We start from the raw sequence: 23805 nt of genomic DNA, 5'->3' as shown, positions 1-23805 counted from the left end.
AGGCTTCTCAGCAGATGTGCCAAATGCATCCATCACTTAGTGCAGAAGTTGACTGCCACTACTGGAACCCCGATTAACAAAGCAACTCTCAACATACACAGTTTCAGGCTCAAGCAGCGAGGCTGTATTTGAAAAGAGCCCTGTGGCACTCATCATCCTGGCACAGTGACTTTTCATGCATCCCAAGTGATGGACCATTCCCTGGATGTCCTCCAAGAATGGCGGCAAGGTAGGGTGTTCAAACTTCAGTCCCATAACATAAACATATAACAGAAGTCCATCGATGCACGTTTGACCACTCTTGACACCAGGCAGCTAGATTGCATCAGAAGAGGTCCAGTCCTGTCCTGTGCACGAAGGACGGCCTGGTCACACGTTTCAAATACTAAACGCACGCAATCTTTTAAAGCCACGATAAAGTACCGCTAGGGTGGGGGAGAGAGAAGGGTGCTGGGTTACCACGCGAATGAGCCCGACCCGGGCAAGTGCAAGTACCAATAGCTTCTTCTCTTCCTGTCTGAACCCGCACCCTATCCTTGTGGTGCATCTACCCACCTGTATTTTGGTGGTGCCATTCAGTTGAGTGACACTCGCTTAATGTCTACTAAGCCTCGAGGCTATCGAATAAACAAAAACACAACAACATCAGAGGAGAGAGACTAAACGTATTTATTGTTCTCTAGTGAAGAGTCCTCAGGGTGGCCTCCTCATTCCAACAGTCCACTGGCACGGGTCACGTCTCCTGCCCTCTCCACCAACTTGCGCTGGATGTCGAGGGAAGAGCTGGTCAAGGCGCTCTCCCAAAGCTCTAAGTGTGAAAGGAATTGGGCGGGTCAAGTGGTGGACGTTGTGTACGGCCGCCGCCCATATGAAAAAGTGTTCCGGATTCCCCACAGAAGCTGCACAAATGGGTATACAGGGTGGGGGCAATGTCTGCTTGTGTGGGGGTAAGTATTAGTTTGCAGGGCGTGAAGTATTCTGTCATGGTGGGGCGTACGTTTGTCTCTGTAGCCAATAACATCACAAGAGCAACAATGGCCATCTTTGCACTTGTGACGGAGCACGACCCTCGGCACTGTCGATCACAATGCACCGTAGCGTGCATGCAATCGCTTTGGAGCCATAGTTGAGGCTCCTAACAGTGGAGCTGTTTAATTATGCTTGAGCATGGTCCAGTGGCGTTAACAAAAACAAAATACCGAGAGAAAACACCGCACTGCCTGTAAAGAGTGCACCACTGCAGATAGGGTATTGCAGCAGTAAAGCCAGCTTTCAAGGCAGCTGTGCCAAAAAAAAAAAAAGGGGGGGGGGCGCAGCTTGCGGTGAAAGACTGGCAAAAGACTAGAGCTCGGAGTCTACCTAGCTTCTTCCCCCTGGAATTCGATGTCGGTGTGGGGGACCGACCGGAACAGCCTTGTAAAATCCTGCTAAACTTGGCCTCAACCTCCAACACTTGGTCTAGCTTAGCAGGAACATTCCAAAAGATAACAGAACTTGGCAAAGCCTAGCAAAGCTAGCTCGAACTTCGGCTTCTCTGTTTCTTTTTTGCACCAGTAGTGCAAGCTGCGCCTGTTTATTTCGTTTGTTTTTCGCCTGCCACCCAAGCACACAGACACGTAAAGTGAAGACCAAAACAATAGCTTCTCTCATATTTGGAGCCTTTAACGGTCACCGCTAGAACAAACATACAACAAATGAAAAATGAAACGATATTTCAGGACTCGTGACTCGTCTGGGCAGCGCCGCTAAGAAAGTGTTTGCACCCACTTTCAACTGATTTGGGGGCGACATTCTAACACGTTTCGATAGTAGCGATGCAAGTTCCCTGCAGTGACAGCTAGCCGAGACACTGTCGGTGTAAAACAGCACACATAACAACACGTGGTCTTTCAAGCTGTGTGGGTCACATGCGACCCGTTGGTACACTATGCGTTGAGCTTGGCCTAGCGTGCCATCTTTACGCTGAACGTGGCTGGTGCTGAGCTAACACAACCTGAGCAATTCATTGCCTCGTGTGATTCTTCATCTGTGTTAGATTAGTGCCAACCACGTTTGCTGTAAAAAACGAACTAGCCTTCTTCCAAGCACTGCATTGCTATCTTGTGAGTATTGTGGTGGCAGAGTATACTCACCTGACCGCCATGACGCTGGTTCTGCTTAGGGCAGGTCTGCTTTTGCAAACAGTAACATTTCAATTGTTGAAATTGTTTTAGTCTCAACTTGCCCCTCAATGATTTAATAGAGTACTTTCAAACTCTCTTGTTTTTATCTCGGTGCATGCACGCCCCCTATTTGTACAGCTTAAATAAAAGACAGAGTATGTTCAGTGAGGCAGAAAATAACACAATGCAAAAGACACCAACACCAACAAAGACACTAACAAGACACCAACAGGAAACAAGGAACTTTCAGTTCAACTCGGTGTTGTGATGCCAGGCTCCACCCACTCGCCTAAGCTTCGAGTTAGTATTTGGCAAGCACATCACTGGGAAGCTGCTAGAGTGGACTTGTTTTTTTTTTAACCCCTAACCTATGCATGCGTTTTCTACACCACGGCAGCAGTATAGCATTCGTGCCATTTTTCATGTCCTTCTTTATTTTTTTTCGCTATTAATTGTACTGAAGCTCAGTGCACACACACCAGGCCATTTGCACGTCCATGTATTGCATGTCTACGCATGTATGCACAGACATTTCATGTCTGCGTCTTTGAAACCAAAGTCTGCAAATGTACTTGGCCAATCATTTTGCAATTGAATAAAAATACATTTCTCTCAAAAAACGACAATCATTTTGAAATTGAATAAAAATACATTTCTCTCAAAAAACGACAATCATTTTGAAATTGAACAAAAATACATTCGTCTCAAAACCGGCACCTTTGACACCATCACAATTCTTTCCTTGTTTGCCTGCTCCATTTTTCCTGCACTGGTTACGCCCTCTACCGGACAAAACACGCATGGATGAACACCCGTCTTTACGGTGTCTACAACAAAGCTGCAACCCCTTATTAGCGCTAAATATTAACCCAGAGTGCATGCCTGGGTATACGCTTAGCTTGGTTGGTTGGTAGAGTAGAAAAGACCTTTATTCGGCCGTAGCTACAGGCCGAGCAATACGACAGCAACAAAGTTGAAAGAAAAAGAGAACGAAATGCTGCTATAGAGGGGTCGGGAAATATAAGCACTTTAATGTCTGACGTGGTTAATAGGGGTGGCAGAGTGAGGGGACATGCAACGTGCAACTTCAGTCATACTCTTGCAGAAAAATTCCAGGAAAGTCTGACTCGCACCAAAAAGCACATTGGCAATGGAAGGAGAAGAGGAGACTGTTATCTGTGGCTTTCGTCCAAGGCTGGAAAGGGAACAAGTGACTAGTACAGCCTAGGCAAGAAATCTTACAACTGAGCTTGAAAACGAACGGCCATGTCGACAAAGAGCGACTGGCGTCACTCTGCGTACGAAAGAGCAAGAGGGTGCGGGGGAGAGGGGTAACTGGAGCGCAATTGATGCAGGTACAAGAGCTGGGTACAGCGACAGCCAATAACCCGTTTGCACAGAGCGGCGACGTCAAAATGAAGCTGCCACCACTCAAGCAGTTTCTCGCACACATTTCAACACACTACGTTGCTGCTTGTTCGGGGTGTACTGGCGTAAAATGGAGTGTGAAGGTAGTGCGGGGCCAGGCAGGGGGCAAAAGAGGCTGTATGGAAACGGCAAAAGAAGCGACACTGCCACTAAGTGAGCAAATGTCACCACTGAGACAGAGGAGGAGATGGTTAAGCGCGGTTGGCGTTTTACACAGATGTGACATGCGATGAAGTGAAGCGAAAACGCACACATGAAGCAGCAGCGCAGATGTGTTCGATAATTACTAACTTTCGCCTTCAAATCACGCAAGCAGACTTCAGTGCATGAAGGATTTTGTCCTACCACTTTCCATGATGGCAAACAGGACCATGTCAGCTCACGCTGGTACTGATCTGAGCTATTGCTCTTTTTCTGCTTTCATGAAAACCTTGGTGGCATGACCAGTTTGAACACACCGGGAACGATTTTCAACGGTTCCTTTCGTGAAGTCTGCACTAACAAAACAAGGAGGGGACACAATCAGGGGGGCGTGTTGTGCACCCATTCAAAGCAGCTCACTCAAGGCAGCAGCTGTGCTCCTAGAGACTAAACCTTCTGCATTAAATACTAGACGTCTGGACCTCGTTGCTTTCAACAGCACTATGGACTCCTGACGTAGGATAACACCCCTCCCTGGAATGTGCCACAAGAGTGAAAGACTTCGAGAAACTTTAAGCAGTTCCACTCAATGTGAAGGCTGCCAGAAGTGCGGAGCAGTGATTCACCAGTGTTTCCCTTGTGTTTGTGATGTTTTTTGCAATGCCACCTGCATAACATTGCCTGATGCAAGTAGCGTTGCTCTTACTCTCCTGCCAAGAGGGCCTGTGGTGCCCTCTCTTGACTAGTGTCAGTATCAGCGAGGCGTTGACACCAAAAGTAGTCAAGAGAGGGGACCACAGCCCTGGGGCCCAGGTTCAGTCCTGACCAAGGGAAGTGGGTTTCTTTTCGAAGCCTCTGTTTGGGTGCGTGACGCTGCGTCCCCAGATGAGCTACGACGATAAACCGGGCCCCCAAAGTGCTCTGCACTTTAAAGGGACCCTGCAACACTCTTTGAGCAGTGCAAGTACACCTGCGGGACGCTTAGCTTATACTACCAGAAATACCTGAGCCAAATATTACACCCGCTTCACGTGCACGTGTAATATTTGGACGTGAAAAACGTGAAAGACATGACGTGAAAGACGTGGAAAAACCAACCGCCCTCTCTTCAGTTCTCTTCATTATGCACCCCTGGCATGGCCTAAACGACGTCATTGAAGCCATGGCTGTCCAATCGGCTCTCACTGGTCAACGTCACGGCTAATTTCTCGCATTTCCTGTGACAATCCGCCGTCGTGCGAACCTCTTCTATGCCTGAACCTGTAGGCACAGTTTTGCCATTTCTTTTGTGTTTTGAGCGAGCGCGGGGTTTGAGTGACGAGCTCAATACTTCCCTTTCAACCAGACCACTCGACAACCAACGCTTATTGCTTCAAAAACGCCCTACCAGCCCGAGCGCTTGCTTGCGAGCAGGCACCCATGACTGATTTTTTGTGGCGCCACACCGGAAATAGACCCCTCCACATTGCGGAGAAAAGGAGAAAACTTCCTGGCCTGTGATATATCGAAGCCCGCAGAAGAGAATGCCGCGAGCCACCCCCCTCTCCGGGAGAGAGCGCGCAGCTTTTGTTGCGTTGTCCGCAGTCGAGTTGAGAGGGAACGATTATGTGCGATTTCTCATCGCGCGTAGTTTCGGTGATAGAGAACGGATTTTCATAATTCTTGCGGGAGGAGATTGCTGGGACAATAGACTTTACCCCAAAATACATTCCTAGCAGTGGATGGTAAGTGCTGCAGGGCCCCATTAAAGAGCAATAGTTGCACCACTGACTACGACGCTCACGTCAGCAAACACGGCCAAGAGAAATACAACAGAAGGAGCAAGCTTCGTTGAGCCAGTGATGTGAAAGTCTTCACATCAGAACGTTCACCCTTATTGCTTGGAACAGCTTATCGCGTTTCAATGGAAGCGTCATCTGTCTTGCCCTGGGCTGTTTTCTTTCCCTCAGTGCACACGAAAGTGAAAATTTTCCACACGACACATTTCTGAGTTCCACCTCTGCCTTTGTTGTCTCTAATCGTATGCGCCACTGTAAGTGTAGTACTGTTCTGGGTAACACGTGTAGCGTGTCCAGGGATGGTTGCACGAGTTGGCTGAACAAGGAGGATTGGCTATAAATAGGGGAACTGAAAGAAAGAAGAGTAAGGGCTTTTCACCAGTGCACCCGCACAACATGGACCGCTATTGGACAAGGCAGCCCCAGCCTTTGTTGCCAAGGCGTGGACTGGTTTCGCGGCAACGGACAATTTAGGAACGAGATGGGAAGTGCTTCGGGGAAGAGAAGATGAATCTAACCACCGGGAAAAAAAAGAAAAACCTGAGATGGGTAGACGTAGGCTGTGTGGACATCGCTACAATGATACGGTCCTCATCCGAAACCTCATCTTGGAATGCGAGACACCACGAGGCCAATGCCTGTTGTGAGAAAGAACGAACGAATGAATGAATGAATAAATAAATAAATACATAAATAGATTAGTAAATAAATAAATAAATAAATAAATAAAACAGTGTCAAGGTTTCTACAAAAGTTTGGCTGATTAGGCATGGGAATGAAGAAACAAATCATGGACACTGACCAAGTATGAAAATATATTTGACATTTCGGAATCATATACGGGTTTCTTGTCACCGAACAAGGAACCCGTAGGCAGTTCCGAACGATAGAATATATTTTCATATTTGGTCAGTGTTAGTGATTTGTTTTTACAAATTACAGTGCCTTTGGTGTCGCAGAGTTCACTTGGCAACGCTGGCCAGGGTGCCGATGGCCAGCAGCGTCTGCAACGCCTGCAGTGCCACTTGTCCTGCGGCCAGCACCAAGTCTAAGCGCAGGACGTAGGTCTGCCAGACGAGAAAGTAGACAGCCCCCAGAACTGCGGGCACCGTCAACACCAGTGACAGCACCAGGCACGGGCTGCGCTCTGTCAGGTTTCCCCGCTTGCCTGGGGTGAAAAGCAGAGGGCACAGCGAGCAGCCTTGGAGAACACCACGGCAGGCCTCTCGAAAAAAATGATCGGCGCACAAGACGGGAACGATTTTTGCTGGCCATTATAAGAGGAGAAACAAAAGGGGCAAGAAACACTGGGCGTCACGTACATCAATCATCTTTGAGACCTGTGGGCTGCCCACAGAGTTTCATACTAAATATGTACTGTAGGAAAATCTATTGCTGCAATAGTGCCCGGTCGTGAGTGCCACTGTAACAATGGTTTCTCTCCTACTTGGCTTGGCTAGCTACATGGCTTCTTTTTGCTCTCGAAGCCAAAACCAAAAAAAAAAGTGTTAACATCTTTTTTATTTCTTGTTAATCTTGCATAAACCGTTTAATAAATTCCTGACAAGTAAATCGTCAGAGCTCCACTTCTTTTCTATTGATAAAACAACTTTTCAAATAATCTTCCAGCAATAATAGTGCTGTTTGTTTCCAGTCACAGACAACTTTTCAGCCCATTCATGAGCCATGCCAAGGACAAGTGGAACGTTCTTACCTGGTACATGACGGCACACTCGCTGAAGCACGGCTCACCCAGACAGTGGCGCCAGATTTCCCTCTAGCATATAGCAGTGTGAAACTCTACGGGGCTGCCACCTTTTAGCCACTCAAAGCCCGGGCATCGAGCAAAAGTGGCTCATTTGCATCTTTTAGACAAGCGGCGTCCACGGCATTTTCACTGCTGCAAGGTTGGCCATTTCGAGCGGCAGTGCCCGCAACAGCCCTTTCAGAATATGCTTGCTGAGGCAGGGCCTCACCTAGGGTGAGGCGCACGTTCTCGACGACCGTCAGGAAGGCCAGCAGGCAGACCTCCGAGGCCATGTTGCCGCTCGGGTAGGGAAAGCTCAGTCCTGCAGAGGAGACCACGCCAACGTCCTGTAAAGCCACTCTCGCAAAGGACACCACTGAAGTGTGAAGACGGGTTGGCCCCCATGGGCAGGTCACAGTGATTTGATTGATTGATTGATTGATCGCTGGGTTTAATGCACCGAAGCTACACCTTGGCTATCAGGCAAGCTGTAGTAGAGGGCTCTCGGTAATTTTAACCATCTGGGGGTCTTTAAAGGAGTACCGACACGAAAGTTTTGTGTACTGTTTTTTTTCACAGCTATAGGTACCTACCAGCCCACTAATCACAGAATGGCACCTTAGATTGTCGAACGCAGCATAAGTAATTACTTACAGCTCCGTATATCCGTTTCACTTTCGGAGAAGCGAACACCGAGGCAGCAACCATGACGGGAATGACGTCACTGTTCCCATCGCACCACAGCCGATGCGCGTCAGATCGGCCCGACCAACTGGACTCGCACGTGGCGTCAGTCGCAAAAACTGCGATGTGGTGCACAACGCGGAAGAGCGCTTGCCAACAGCACCACGGCTGCCTCGATACATCCCGGGAGCCCTGACATCGTCATGAGCTTGCTCGATGGCGCGGATGAGCTTTCTCGTGCGCGCAAGGGTTAAAATTGATTTAAAATATGCTCTACTGAACGGTTACGGTTAACACTTCTGAGGGGGGTAGTATCTCCAAATACAGGGGAAGCTTTTTACATAGTTATCTGAGCTTTGAAATTTCATGTCAGTACTCGTTTAACGCATGCCGAAATCTCGCCGCACAGGCTTTTTTGCTTTTCGCCTCAATCGGAAAAGCAGCCACTGCGGCTTTGGGCCCACATCCTGGGGCTCCAGCTGTGAATGCAAGAGTCGCCAGTTACTGGAACAATCGGCCATGTTATTCGGCCAGCCATCAGCTGACATGCTCGGGAATCTCGCGGGTGGCGGCTCCTGCCTGCCTTGATTGTGTGATGCACTTTTTTTGTATCAAGGAAAAGTGTACAGAAAAGCAGGCAGAGAAGTGTTGGCTTTAAGTACGGATGTCTAAATGAACAAAGCACCAGCTGTTGTATAAAAATACCAACAAAGAAGTTAGAAAGTTGACCCTTGCTTTTCTGATGGAGGCGAAAAGCAAAAACGCCCATGTGTACGAGATTTCGGCGCCCTTGAAGATCCCCAGGTGGTCAAAATTAATCTGGAGCCCTCCACGAAGACGTGCCTCATCACCTGTGTAGCGTCAGCGCGTTAAACCCCACAATCAATCAATCAAGAAAGGGGTCCCCTTTCAGGTCAAATAGAAAGCCGCTTGACCTTTAATGAACCTTTAATGTTGTGCTGATTCATCTTAACAACCTGAATATTTGGCGCAAATGAACTTCACTCGTAAGACGCCTTCCCTAGCACTGTGACATAAAATATTCTGCCTCCTCTTTTTAATCCGATTTTAAATTCACGTTTGCTGCAATGATATACTATATGTTTTAAGTCAGGTGCAAAACACACAAATACGTCCAGAGGTCAGAGCCATCGCCAAGGTCCAAAATAGAAACCATGAACGAAGAATGTAAAACAATGCAAACAAAGCACACAGAACTACAAAAATACAGCAGCAAGAAGCAATGCAATAGTCAACTGCAATATAAAAAAAGAGCACACTACCGCAATATAGGCAAATGAAACAGATTACACAATTTCGATGGAAAGGAAGAAGTCTTGACATGCAGGCATTTTGTTTTTTATGCTCACTTTCATCGGAAAAGTGATCACAGCAGCCGGGATCAATTCAAACCCACATCCTCAAGAACAGCATTGTAACACTTTACCCACTGAGCCCCTGTGGCAGGTTTTAGTACACATATAAATCTGTAGAATGAATTTGGTTTAATACCTGTACGTAAAGAATTACAAAATGATAGCGCACAAAACTGCATCGCGAGTTCACAATAGTTATTCAAGAAAACATTCCAACAGCCAGGGGATATTGTTCTCGAATTTCAAAAAATACTCGCTTTACCCAACAACATTTAAAACAAAACATAAGACGCTTCGCCACCTATGCAAGTGGCATTGTCAGCAACAAACTGGGATCGTCAGTACTGAAGTTTATGACACGGGTTCGATTCCCGGCTGTAGCGGCCGCTTTTCTGATGGAGGCAAAAAGCAAAAACGCCGTTGTGTTCGAGATTTCGGTGCACGTTAAAGATCCCCAGGGGGACAAAATTAATCCAGAGGCCTCCACCACAGCACGCCTCATCGCCTGCGTTGCGTCGGTGCTTTAACCCCTACAATCAATCAATCAAGTAACAAAGCTTGTTACTGACGATGCCACCCCCATAGGTGCCGAAACGTCTTATGTTTTGTTTTAAACATTATTGAGTAAAGCCAGTGAACTCAAGAATAATTACTTATAATCTTAGGAAGCAAGAAATTACTAGAACTTAAAGATATGTGTTATTGAGACCAAGGCTGTATGAAAAAACCTGTGTTACAGGCAAAATACGAAGCTGGTGGAACAACAGAAATGAGGGTGACTGCCGAAGAGCAAAGTTGATAATGCAAATTTTATAGTTTCAGTTGGTACATCCTTAGGCGGCGACAGGTGTGCTGCCCCATGACGCAATATGGTTAAACGACAGTGAATGAACGCAAAACATGGCCACAAGGGTTTGAAATTTGGCTGTGGCTAGCGTTCCGTCCAGACAGAACAATATACAAGTGCTAAAGTTCCGTCCAGACAGAACAATATACAAGTGCTAAAGTTCCGTCCAGACAGAACGGAGCGCTGTGGGTTATCCTTCCGTCCAGACAGAGCCGGCGTGAAATTTGTACAGTTCCGTCCAGATGAAAGCAAAACCCGCTGATTAGACGCTATGCTCAGTCTTCGCATTTGGTTGCGCCTCGGATAATTGCACTAATGTACCGGGTTCGATTCCCCACTGACTAGATTTTCTTTTTTGCGTGGTTGTGCCAGCGTTTTGTAACAGCTAACTTCGCGCCCACTTTACAATTGACGTGGTGAGAGCAGTCGGTCTTGATTTTGCTTTCAACCGGCCACTCCCCTACCGATCACTAGAGCCACGGCCGACGTATCCATCGCCAGAGTTCCGATCATCTGTAGTTCGTAATGGTGATTACTAAGTAACACTTATTCTGGCTATTCAATGAGCGGAAGCGGTTCGTTCGGCTGGGCAAATATCAAGAAAGGCTGCTCTCGCTGCATGTTGTGAAGCGGGCATGGTAGAGGTAGCGGCTTGGAGTTCCGTTTGACGGAGTAAGCGTGAACCGCATGGAGCGCTTTCTGCTCGCGAAAACGCGCCGCGCACGCCACAGGCGCGCTGACGCTGCCGCGTAACCACCCGCACGCTGCACGCGCCGCGGCCGGCGACGGCAACATGGCGGCGGCTTCGGCAGTGAAGTGGTGTGGGAAGCTCGAGCGACCGCTTCTAAGCGCTCTCTAAAATGCCGCTCAAGGCACGAACGAAGTTGCTTGTGCGGTAAAAGGTGACAACGGTAGGTTGTCACCTCGAAAACGGGGGAAAGCGGCACTATAAGACATCACCCGCGCCGCTAGTGAAAACGCCCATTCAATATCTGCTGAGGTGGTAAGCCTAAACATCCCCCGCGGAGCCAGCCGGCTGTCTCTAGCGCTTCGAAACCGCCGCCATGAGGCGCGCGCCTCCCCATTGATGCAAGTCGCCAGGCTCCTCCCACTGCCGCGGGCACAGAATCGTCGACGCGGGCGTCGGAAAAACGCACGCACGACGGCAACGCACGAGAATCGCGTGAAAAAACGCTCCGTGCGGTTCGGCCTTTTAGAGTCAGCCCGATCGCCTTTCTTGAGTTTTGTTGATTTTTACCCAACCGGTCAAACTGCTTCGGCTCATTGAGTAGCCAGAGTCACATTTGATTAATTATCACTCGAATGACAATAAAAACTGGCACTGAACAAGAATCTTTAAAATAAAAAAAAAGACGTTTCGGCTCCCGTACGGCTGCCTTGTTCACAATGAAAAGTGGGGGCGAAAGTGATCCGGTTATGTTTGCTTCCAGATGTGACGTAGGCAACGTGCGTACACGTGTGGGAAGTTGCCGTCATTGCGATTAAGTGTGTGCTCCGTGGTCTGGATTGTCAGGGATTCAAGATAAAGCCGTGAGGTGCAATTCTTCTCTTTTCGGATTGCCGGATCACTTTCGCCCCCACTTTTCATTGTGAACAAGGCAGCCGTATGGGAGCCGAAACGTCTTTTTGGATTTTAAACATTGTTGGTCCGTGCCAGTTTTTATTGTCAAGTGTTTTCCTGACCAGACGGGTTTCCGTCCAACCCTCGATTTAAATTATCACTCTCAATGATTACAGATGATCGGCTGTTGCAAAACAGTGTAACAAAATGCTGTCACCACCACGCAAAAAAAAAAAAAAAAAAAAAATCAAGTCCAGGGGGAATCGAACCCGGTACATCAGAGCAATTATCCGAGGTGCAACCTGTACACGAATTTTTTTTTTCTTTATTACCAGTCTTTAACATACACCGACATAAACATACCAGCTGTGCCTCCGGCTAGGCTTTGTCATTTAATCATCACTTTAGCGTAATTAACGGCTCTAGAAAATCCAACCAATCTGGTACTGGCTGCTGGACTCTCAGAGCCCCTCAACAAACTGCGTGACACTCTCTCGCAGAAACTGCCGGGCCGGTCGGGCATCCACGTCGCCATGGAGCCACGCCATGCGCGCCCTCCATATGCTGTGAAGGCCCAGAAGCATTATTAAATCGTAGGGGACTCCTTCGTTATTCTCTGTGGGTAAATACCGTATACCATGCAGGTTAAGTGGGAAGTCTTTGTGTAAAGTTCGCTGCATAACATCCCAAAAGTGAACCGGCATCCAGCAGTGTATAAAAACGTGGTCTATGTTATCCGGTTGTTCACAAATTGTGCAGTCAGTACCCCACGGTGTATCTAACCTGTTTTCTTTTAACCATGTTTGCACAGTAAGTGTCCCTGAATGAAGTTTGAAAAAAAAAAAAAAAAAAAGGACTTCACCCTTGGTTTCACAGCCATACGCTTTATACCCCTGTCACACGGGCACTCTCAATCGCGATTGAGTCGATCAGGATCGAGCTCAATCCGGATCGGGCCCCTGCTACACGGCAGTTTCAATCGCGATCGACCTCGATCCCGCTTGAACTCAATCCTGGTTTCTCAAGCGCGATCGAGGCTTCCAAGCGCGATCGAACGAAAGCGGCGATACTCTCGTGCCCGATCAGTAATGGCACAGAATGTGACAACTTCAACTAACGCCACAAATTGTGTCAAATAACTTTACCCAAATAAGTGAGAGGTAATATTCACATAGTTACGTATACCTACGACTGCGCGAAGTTACCAGACAACGGCCGCAATTACATTGTTAGCGCCATCTGGCGTACACGAGTGCAACCCGCATAACTTCTCGATCGCGATTGAAACGTGCCGTGTAGCAGCGGCACTGCGTCGAGCGCGCTCGAAAACTCGATCGCGATTCACTTCAATCGCGATTGAAAGTGCCCGTGTGACAGGGGTATAACTCTTTACAGTACATCCCGCCCTGGGCCTTCTTTGTATAGTTCTCTATATCGCGGTACTGGAAACCGACTGTCGCAAACATCTTTATATAATTTTCTACGTGACACTGTACTCAAATATTCCATCAAAAAGCGCGTTGACAGAAACGTGAGTGACATGATGATGATGATGGTTGCATTTTAATGGCGCAAGGCCAACTGGGGCAAAGAGCGCCAAAAAAAAAGATGGTTAGCTACCACATATTAAAGTCAATACTAGAAGTGAATAGCACCAGAAGTAAAAACAAATAAAGACAATGAGGATGGCTGGTGTAGAGGGCCAGGTTGTGATTATGCATGATACGATATGAGATTCAGAAATTTAACTTCTGACAGATAATTAAAAACACGTTTGATAGTAAACATTGGTTCATCGCCTAAGAAGTGCGATGGGTGGAGTGGGATTTGTTGTCTGTAGATTTCTGGAAAGTGTTTGCGTCGTATGGTGTGAAGTGCCTTGCATGTTATTAGTATGTGCACTACGGATAGGGCCTCTCCGCACCTGCCGCACTGGGGTCTAGGAGATCCCGTCAGCAGATACGAGTGAGTTGCATGCGTGTGCCCCATCCGTAGCCTAGCCAAGGCGACTTCTGTGTTTCTGTTGTGTGAGTCAGCTGTGTACCGTCCCAAGTGTGGCTTTATTACACGTAGTTTGTTGTCTGTCTGTTCGTTCCAGTGTGTTTGCCATGTTCTGCGCAGGTGTTGTCTTATGTGTGGCTTGAGGTCTGTATATGGTACGCTTGTTATGTCTACAGTGTTCCTGAGTGCAGCAGCACCGGCCCTCTCGTCTGCCAACTCGTTCCCAGCGATCCCAGCGTGTCCTGGGACCCAGCAGAGGAGCAGCCGATGCTTCTCCGCATACACCGACATGAGTGTTGAATACAAGATTAACTATGTGGTTTTTGGGGGGTGTATGCGATGACAATGCGCGAACAACACTCAAAGAATCTGTGTAGATGATAGAATTGGGAATTTGATTTTCAACGATATGTCGTACAATCAGTAAAATTCCGTACGCTTCTGCTGAAAAAGTTGTTGTGTGCACGCTCATGGTTCTGGCTGCATTGAAATTCGGACCATGAGCAGCGCACGACACCATAGTGGAGGTTTTAGAAGCGTCACTGTAGAATTCAGCACGTGGGTATTTGAACTGCAAAGAAAGAAAGTGCTGCAGTATTGCAGCTCGCGGTACCCGATTTTTGTCAAGCTTTATAAAAGAAAGGTCACAGGACACAGGGCGAACTTGCCAAGGCGGTAAAATGTTTAAAGAGGATGACCTGTACACGTCTAAAAACGAAGCACTCAGATCCGAGGCTTGCTCTCTCGCTCGAAGTGAAAAAGGCGGAGTAACGGACGGGCGATTTACAAACAGCACAGATGTGGATGTATCGTTAAGGACAGGATAAAAAGGGTGGTTATTCTGAGATGAAATTTTAAAAGCATAAAGTAAGTCCATGTACGTTCGCTGGTTCTCAAGGCTCCACTTATTACATTCAACATATAGACTCTCGACAGGGCTAGCGCGAAAAGCACCCGACGCAAGCCGTAGCCCCAAGTGTAGTACTGGGTCAAGCATTCGCAATGCTGTTTTACTCGCCGACCCATATACCACCCTGCCATAGTCCAAACGAGACCCAACCAAAGCAGTATAGAGCCGTAGTAGGAGTTCTTTGTCAGAACCATACGAATTGTGGAAGAGAACCTTCAGGATATTCATTGTTTTAAGACATTTATGTTTAAGTTTCTTGATGTGTGGAATGAATGTGAGTTTCTGGTCAAACACAACACCTAAAAACTTGTGCTCCTTGTTCACAGGAAGCGACACGCCATTAAGGGTAATGTCTGGGTCTGGAAGGATCCCGCGCTTCCTAGAGAACACAACGCAGGAGCTTTTTGCAGGATTCAATTTAAAACCATTTTTGTCTGCCCAGCTGGCAAGTTTCTTGACGCCGAGCTGGACTTGACGTTCGCATATTGACATATTACAAGATTTAAACGATATATGCACGTCATCTACATACATAGAGTAAGAAATTGTAGGCGGCAGTGCCTTCCCAAGGGAGTTCATCTTTACTATGAAGAGAGTGCAGCTTAGAACTCCACCTTGCGGCACGCCATTTTCCTGCACGTGTACCTTTGACAGTGCAGAACCAACTCTGACGCGAAAGGTTCTCTCTGACAAATAACTAATAACGGTATTTAACATGTTACCAGAGACACCGAACGACTTAAGGTCAGTAAGTATGCCATAACGCCATGCGGTGTCATAGGCCTTCTCTATGTCAAAAAACACCGTAAGACAGAATTGTTTGTGAATGAAGGCATCCTTAATGTATGACTCTAGTGCCACAAGTTGATCGTTTGTGGATCTCCCTGCCCTGAAGCCTGCCTGGCAGCTCTCAAGAAGACCGTTGTACTCCAAAAAGTACACAAGCCTCCGGTTTATCATCTTCTCGAGAAGCTTGCACAGGCAGCTGGTCAGGGCAATGGGTCGATAGCTAGCGGGAGAAGAAGGGTCCTTCCCTTCTTTCAATAATGCTACAACTATGGCATCCCTCCAAGACTTTGGAATGTGCCCCGAAAGCCATATCTTGTTGAAAAGGTGAAGAAGTGTTACAAGAGTGTCTGTGTGTAAGTTCTGTATCATTGTATATGTAATGTTGTCTGGGCCTGGAGCTGGGGGTTTACACGTGCTCAGAGCAGCCCTCACCTCATGTAGTGAAAACAGGGAGTTGTAAGAAGTCTGTGATTTGTTGTTGTCGTGTAGGAACTTCTTTTCACAAGAGGCTTTATACTTCAGGAAAGTGTTCGTGTAGTGTGCTGAACTGGACACGTGTTGGAAGTGTTGTGCGAGTGTGTCAGCCTGGTCTTCCAGTGTGTCCCCTGTTGTACTGACCAGGGGCAGGCTGTGTGTATGTTGTCCTTTGAGTTTGCGTATACGTGTCCATACCTTGCGTGTGTCTGTGTATGAGTTTATAGATGTTATGAATGAGCGCCAACTCTCTCGTTTTGCCTCACGGCGCACACGTTTTCCTAACGCCTTGGCCCGTTTGAACAAAATGAGGTTACCCGACGTGGGGTACCGACGAAGGACACCCCACGCCTTGTTCTGGGCCTCTCGCGCCCGCCTACAGTCCTCATTTCACCACGGCCTCCGCTGGTTGCGCGGGGCACCAGAGGCGTGGGGAATGGTCTTTTCGGCGGCGTCGAGGATGTGCGCCGTGAGGAGTTGTGCGGCTTCATCTACGTGTAGGTGTGCTATGGATGTGTGGTGTAGTTTCGATGACTCTGTAAATATGTTTCAGTTAGCTCGTGCTTCATTGAACCTATTATGGGAAGATGAACTGCTTGGGCCTTTACTTATATATCTAAGTGAGGTGGGGAAGTGGTCACTACCATATGGGTCAGTTCCCACACCCCACTCGAGAAGAGGAAAGAGAACTGCGGAGCCAATAGCCAAGTCAAGACATGAGTATGTGTTGTGTCCTATGTTATGATATGTAGGCCGTTTATTGTTGAAAAGGCATGCTCCAGAAGATGTCAGGAATTTCTCTATCAGGCGACCTCGGGCATCCGTTCTGGAAGAGCCCCAAAGAGAGTTGTGAGCATTAAGGTCGCCTGTAAGGATGTACGGTTCGGGCAGCTGGTCAACCAGCGCCTCGAAGTCGGAGCTCGTAAGTGCAACATCAGGAGGAATGTATATGGAGCATACCGTTATCAACCTATTAAATATTATTAAGCGTATTGCTACAGCCTCAAGGACGGTGTTCAAGGTGACAGGGTGGCATGCTAAGGATTTGCGGGTGATTATGGCAACACCGCCAGAAGAGTGTGTGCAGCCATCCCTGTCTTTCCTGTATACCATGTAACTATCCAAGAAATTTGTGTGTTTGGAATTCAGATGTGTTTCCTGGACACACATTATACTTGGCTGATTGGCATGCAGAATCTCATAAACGTCGTCAAGATTATTCAGAAGGCCTCTGCAGTTCCATTGAACAATATTTTCTCTTCCCATTATTATGTGTTCAGAGCTACTGGAGTGTGACTATTTATGTAGGGTCTTTCGGGGCTTGGACTCTTGGAAGGGGTTTTCTGGCCTTCTCTACTGACCTGGACGTCGCAGCCCGTTCCTTGCGCTGCGATGAAAGCCGGAAGGGCTCGACGTCCATGCCATCATCTGAAGGCAAGGGGGTGCCCAGCGGACTGGGCCCCCTTGACGTGGTACCCTTTCGGGTGTTCTTTGCCTGTGCTGCCAGTGCCGAAGGCGTGGGGAGCACCACAGATGGCACAGGCAGTGAGGCGGAGGAGGGGGTAGCTGCGACTGCCTCCGTTTCCATCTCGTCCGGGCCCTCGCGTGTGCTTCGGGCCGGTAGAGAGGGGGAAACGGTGGGTGCAGCAGCATCCCCACCGGACGTGGATGCCACCACAGCCGCTGCTGGCTCAGCGAGCGGTGCGGAGGCGGGTTGGGCTGCCAGAGGCAACCCAGGGGGGGGTGGGACCAAGTCCGACTCGCGGTACTGGGTCCCCGCCGAAACCAGACGCCGCTCCACCCCCCGGCGAGCTGCGTCGGCGTACCTCCCCAGAGGGAAAGAGGCGAACCTCTTCCGCGCCTCTGGGAAAGTGATGTTTTCAGTGACCTTGATGTTAATGATTTTCTTTTCTAACTGAAACTTTTCGCATTTTCTGGAGTAGGCTGCATGTGGACCCTGGCAGTTTACACAAAGAAGTTGTTGCACGTTGCAGTTTTCGGCCGGGTGATCGTGCTGGGCGCATTTTGCGCAGGTAAGTCGGCCGCGACAGGTGTTTGTGCCGTGCCCGAACCGTTGGCACTTGAAGCAGCGCCGTGGGTTCGGGATGTAAGGCCGGACTGAACGGATGTAACCTGCGTTGATGAATTCAGGAAGGGTCGCCTTGTCGAAGGTTAGGATGAGGTGCTTTGTCGGTATTTTTTTTTTATTTATCGTCTCTGTGGATGGTTATGCGCCTGACCGCTGTTACGCCCTGACTACGAAGGCCCTCCAGCAGGTCAGCTTCAGATTCATTGATTAGGTCATATTCGGAAATCACGCCCTGGGAGCTGTTTAGGTGGGGCGTGACTCGGATGGCCAGATCGGCGATGCGGGTTTGTGCAAGTAGTTTATCAGCCTGATCCTGGCTACTGACTTCAACAAGGATTTCACCGGTTCTTTGTTTTTTGGCTTTATATGATTCGCCGATGACACCTTCAAGAAATTTGGAGACGAGAAATACTGACTTTGAAGCAAGAGGGTTCAACTGGTCAACTGATTCTATTACTAAGAAGCGAGAGTAGTTGTTCGGTTTCGGAATACTCAAGTTGGGAAGTGGTGGGAACGAAACTTCAGTGCGGCCCCTTTTCGGGGGCCGATCACGTTTGGGGGGGGGGTTTGGAAAATGCCATATGATACATTGGAAAGCAGGGAGACGGGGGTACTTTCTTCTTTGACCTTACCCTGGTAGCCAAAGAGGTCCCGGAGCTCCCTGCCTGGTGAACAGACAGGGAGCCCATCCGCCGGAGCTTGACCTGGGCTCCGACGGCCACCGTTCGTGGTTTCTAACCCTCCACCTATAAACACATCGCCACGGTTGGATCCAGCTTATGTTTGGGGGCTCGGGGTCCGCGGTATCGCCAGTACCGTCACCAAGATTGCTCAAGGTGCCCCGTGCGGGGAACGTGAGTGACATGAAAACTTCTTTAAAATATCCTGAAATCCTTCCCTGTATGTGCAAACTGGATACGACAAATTTTGGCAGTGCTTGAGACAGCCGCACCTGGCAAACTGTTCGCAAAAAAGGATCGCTTGTATCACGAAGAAAAAGGAAGCTATTCACCAACTGGCGCATAAACAGATGCGACCCTCCTTGACGTGTCGAAAAAGGTTATCTCTACTGCACCTTTCTCAAGTAGATGACCAGATAAACACAGCTAATGCACGATGCATTTTCTGTACATTCAAACGCGAGCAGTGCAACACTTGTATGACGTACCACTCTTTGGCAATAAAAAACAAATTACAAACGGTCGCTTTGGCAAACATTGAAAGAAGAACCCCTTTCGACTTTTCTGCCCTGTAGCGTATGTCCTGCGTTCGGGCACGCCAATACGGTTCGCTGTCCTGGTAGCTCTGCAGTGGCGTCCCTAGACACTGGTTTCCCAGCTCACGTTGGCGGTGTCCGAGACCAGTCCCCATGCCAGAAACCCAAACATTTCCCCCAGTTTACCCCACTACCTGTGATTGACCCAAAACGTTTAACAATGTCCACCACTTTTGTAACACTTTCTTTGGTCGTACAGAAAACAGCAACGTCATCTGCGTAGGCCACAAGTTTTACCTCCGCCTCGCATAGCTTAAACCCGCGAATGTGTTCACTTTCAATTATATTCAAGCAGAGCGTTTCGATATACAGGCAGAAAAGAAGTGGGCTCAGAGGGCAGCCCTGGCGCACCAACCGTTCCACGCTAATGGGGGCCCCCAGCGTGTTGTTTACAATTAATCTCGTGGTGCACTTCCAGTACGCCAGAGCCACCCACCCCTTGATGACTGTTCCAACATTCACATGAGCTAAAATAAAAAATCAGCAACAATACTAAATCATGGGATACACAATCAAAAGCTTTCTCCAAATCAAGCTGGAGAACAGCCACGCGAGCTCGGGCAGCGTCGCAGCACTCCAGCACACATCTCGCCTTGTGTGTGTTTGAAAAATAGTGCGTCCTTTTATGTCTGTTGTGGCCCTACAATCTGCGGTGGGAATCAGCTTGAATAAAACGAACACAAAAGGAAGAGGGAGTAACACGACACACTGCTGTGTGTCGTGTTACTGCAGCACTACACGTGTTACTACACGACAGCAGTGTGTCGTGTTACTCCCTCTTCCTTTTGTGTTCGTTTTATTCAAGCTGATTCCCACCGAAGATGTACCAACTAGCACAGACCAGAGCCATCCTACAATCTGCTTGATGACTGTTTGAATTCTTCATGCAAGCGCCTTCATAAAAATTTTGTAATCGACATTAGTCAAGGATATAGGTCGATATGCTGTTACACGTTTAAGTTTGTCCGTGTCCTCTGTTTTAGGTATGAGTATCGTGTGCGCTTCTCCATAAGAGGGTGGCAATGCCTTTAGTTCAAAGGCCTCGTTAAATAGTGCTGCCAAGAGCGGCGATAAATTGTTTCTGAAGACATTGTAAAAAGCTGCAGTTGACCCGTCTGGACCCGGTGACTTTCCGTTGTTCGAACTATCGATCGCACATTCAACTTCAGCTACTGCAATAGGCTGGCTTAAACCTTCTTTGTAGTCTTCATCAATCCTTGGGAAAGCACTGATAGACTCGGTTTTAAAGGCCTCCACCTAAACCCTGCGGAAGGCAAACAATTCTTTGTAGTAGTGATGAAAAGCCTGTTCAATCTCTTGCTGGTCACCCATCCTTCCCACTCTATCTCCCTTATATGATTATGTCGAGCGTTCGCCCATTCTATAGCCAGCGCACGCTTGGTAGGGGCCTCTCCACCGGCTAATCGGTCCACTCTCGCTCTCAGGAGGGCTCCCCGGTAGCATTCATCGTCAAGTTTCTGTTTCGTGTTTCTGATATCCTCACTAAACACCCCAGGCGCATTGCACTCTTCACGGATAAGTTTTTCTAGGTTTGAACTCAGTGTCTTTTGTATAATTTTCTGTTCGTATCGTACGACAGTGGACCTCTCAATGGCCCTCATTTTTACCTCCTGTTTACACCACTCCCACTGTTCACCGATTTTATCCCCTTCTATTTTCCGAATCATACCACTCACTTTTTCAAAAATGATTTCATCCTTAAGTAACTTATCATTTATATTCCATAGCTCCCACGTGATGTATCCTAGATTACACACCACCAGGCGGTGATCTGAAAATGATACAGGCTTTACTTCGTACCCTTCACATTTTTCAATTAAATCACACGACACATACACTGTATCCAGTCTAGCGTGACCGACTCCTTGAAAATGGGTAAACTGCACCTCCCGTCCCCCCTCTAGACATTCACCCACATCCACTAACCCAATAGTATTTATGATTTCCTGCAGCACAGCCGAAGACCGAGCACAGTGTCTAATAAGCCAGTTTTGCTTTCGTCTGGACGGAACTGTACAAATTTCACGCCGGCTCCGTCTGGACGAAAGGCTAAGCTCTCAATTGTATTCCGTCTGGACGGAAGGATAACCTGCAGCACTCCGTTCCGTCTGGATGGAACTTTAGTACTTGTATATCGTTCCGTCTGGACGAAACGCTAGCCACAGCCTTGAAATTTAAAGACAAAATACAAGTTTGTTTCACTACAGAGACTCCTCAGTCCTGATAACAATGGCAGCGCCTTTATTAAACCAAATTACTAAAACAAATAATCGAAATATTCAGGAAAGCGTATAAAGAAACAGTGACTTCCCAGCCATGCCACTTTCTGGCGATTTCTCTACAACGTCACAGAACCTTCCTTGTCTGCCCGTCAACCTAAGCCAGCATCAAGAAATCATATTGGATGATTGTTGTGGGGTCTGCAGTCCCATTTTATCTCGTCGCTTGAATCCCACCAGGCAGTTAACACACGGATAACTATGTTTCAAGTGCTGGCCCATGTCCCGTCCCTCCTGTCGCTGTTACGTCACGGTAGCGTTTAAGCTGAAAGTTTTCCGTTGCTTCTTAGATTGCCTCGGCTAGAGAAACGCCTTTCGTGGCTGCAATGGAGCTGAGTGTGTTACCAAAGGCTGCTTCACTCAAATAAAACAGTCGTATTTTGCCCTCATGGCTCCTTGAAACAGCAGTGCACATAAGGGGTGCGCTCCAATTTACCGTTTAGACAGCTTCGTTGCCGTCTTCGCGGACAGTACGCCATGTTAAGCCCCGTTCCAATTCGAACGAAGCAGTCAACGAAGACTGCTTCAAGGAGACAGCATCGAAGTCAGCAACGATGCAGGCTACCTTCCTGTCTAAACTAATAAGTGACGCCAGCGCCACCTTTTTTCGTATTAATGTTAAAACAAAAGCACTTGTTCCTTTATTTAAATATTTAGTATAAGTTACTAGTGATGCGACCGCGGCGCCGTTCCAATTTTATTCCTTTAGACATCTAGTTAGACTGCTTCGTGGGCTGTCTACGAAGCTGTCCGCGAATTGGAACGCAGCCAAGGAAAGCAACGTCACAAGGCTTTAAGTAGGGACGGGGCCGAAAAATGCCACGAGACTGCATGGTGCCTCCTACGCCTGCCAAACATTCCAGGGGAAGAATGTCCAGTTCACAAGCGTCCCGTCTGAGCACTCCTCGATTGGCTGGAAGCGGACGCCTACAGCCCACATGCTCTCGGACAGAGGGACGCTACAAGCAACACCAAACGCTTCATACGTCAAGCTACATGTACCAGTTGACGGCGCTAGAGCTAAAAGTATAACATTACGCCTAAGGCGTAATGCAAGATCTGCGCAGCATACCTGCCTCGGCAAAGGCCACAACACATTTGCTACGTCCACCTTAAGTGAGAAGGTGAGTGCTGCACTCTCATCCAGAAGGTCCTGGGTTCGACTCCCACCCAGTCCGAAATTTACCTTATTTTCTCATCCGCTTAATTATTGCACTTTTACTAACTTGGCGCCATCCATCGTAGTCACGCGAGTTTAGGAGCCGCTTTTGTGCTACAGACGCCAAACGGCAGCTTGTCTGCTTTCGCATCCAATAAATTACTAACAGACGCAACGCCTGCTTTCGTGCTACTACCAGGAGGCGCCACATAAATCAAAAACCAAGTTTTGTTCTCCACCTGACTTTCAGGAACGGTGGACGAGCTCTACTGCGCATGCGCTTGTCCTCGCGGCCAAGCTTACCCAGATTTAATCCGACACACGAGGCCTAATAATCTCTACTTATATAGACGCTTTCTGGCGTAAGCGGTCACCTTTGAACAGCAGAAGAAACAGCTCCACGGCGGCGAACACGACATAGAACCATCCTCCGAACACCAGGAGCACTTGGTATGGCAGCGACGAAAGCTGCAGTGCCACAACCGTCAAAGAATTGAAACTGATCGCCTGCAGTGCCAATGGAAAAGAACATAAACGCGCTAATGCCCGATGGCGCCGGATCTTCGGCGAAAGACCTGCAGCTTGTACGCCACGACATCCTCTACCTGCCAGCGACCACTGGCAAAAAAGGATACAAGTTCGCCGCCATCAGGAGCTGAAACGACAACGTGCAAGGCAAATCAGTGCGCTGAAAGAGCAGCAGAGTAGAACGCTGAACGAAACTGGCAACATGAGGCAAGATAATGGGGGTCAACTAGCGCGTCGGACGAAGCCAGGTCGCCGTTATCGATTCGGTAAAAGAAGAGGCAGCCTCAACTAGAGTTGGCAAGAAACACCAACTTATTGCCAGGCTGCGATACGGCACAAGCACATTAATTAACACCCGAGGGTACGGCCACCTACCGCTTGCCATGTGCGATCGTGTGTACACATGCACCCACCCTCAAACCAACGTGCCAAACGTAAACAAATCCGGTTGCGCAGCATGTAAATTAAGCCGACCGTATTAAACCTTTTAGTTGAGTAGCTTAAAAAACAAAACTTTGAAGCAATAATTTTACA

General features: G+C 48.2%; 1 protein-coding gene across 2 annotated transcripts; it reads right to left on the bottom strand.

Annotated features, from left to right (window-relative positions):
- Positions 1-249: 249 nt before the first annotated feature.
- LOC144141191 (transmembrane protein 216-like) lies at positions 250-23715 on the bottom strand. 2 transcript variants are annotated; one of them, XM_077672752.1, is made up of 5 exons: positions 23647-23715; positions 23379-23398; positions 23118-23211; positions 7486-7578; positions 250-899 (listed from the first exon to the last, which is right to left on the bottom strand). In XM_077672752.1, exons 1-5 carry the CDS (start codon positions 23654-23656, stop codon positions 694-696), a joined length of 423 nt encoding a protein of 140 aa, XP_077528878.1. In that variant the 5' UTR covers positions 23657-23715; the 3' UTR covers positions 250-693. The 2 variants fall into 2 exon arrangements, with proteins under 2 accessions (XP_077528878.1, XP_077528877.1); XM_077672751.1 differs by having other exon boundaries at positions 768-6677.
- Positions 23716-23805: the final 90 nt, after the last annotated feature.

Source organism: Haemaphysalis longicornis, unplaced genomic scaffold, assembly GCF_048455015.1.
Source record: "Haemaphysalis longicornis isolate Haplotype H1 unplaced genomic scaffold, Haemaphysalis longicornis Haplotype H1 scaffold_6, whole genome shotgun sequence".
Lineage (NCBI taxonomy): Eukaryota > Metazoa > Arthropoda > Arachnida > Ixodida > Ixodidae > Haemaphysalis > Haemaphysalis longicornis.
The sequence above is the reverse complement of the archived record's forward strand: the minus strand, read 5'-3'. Positions and strand labels throughout refer to the sequence as shown.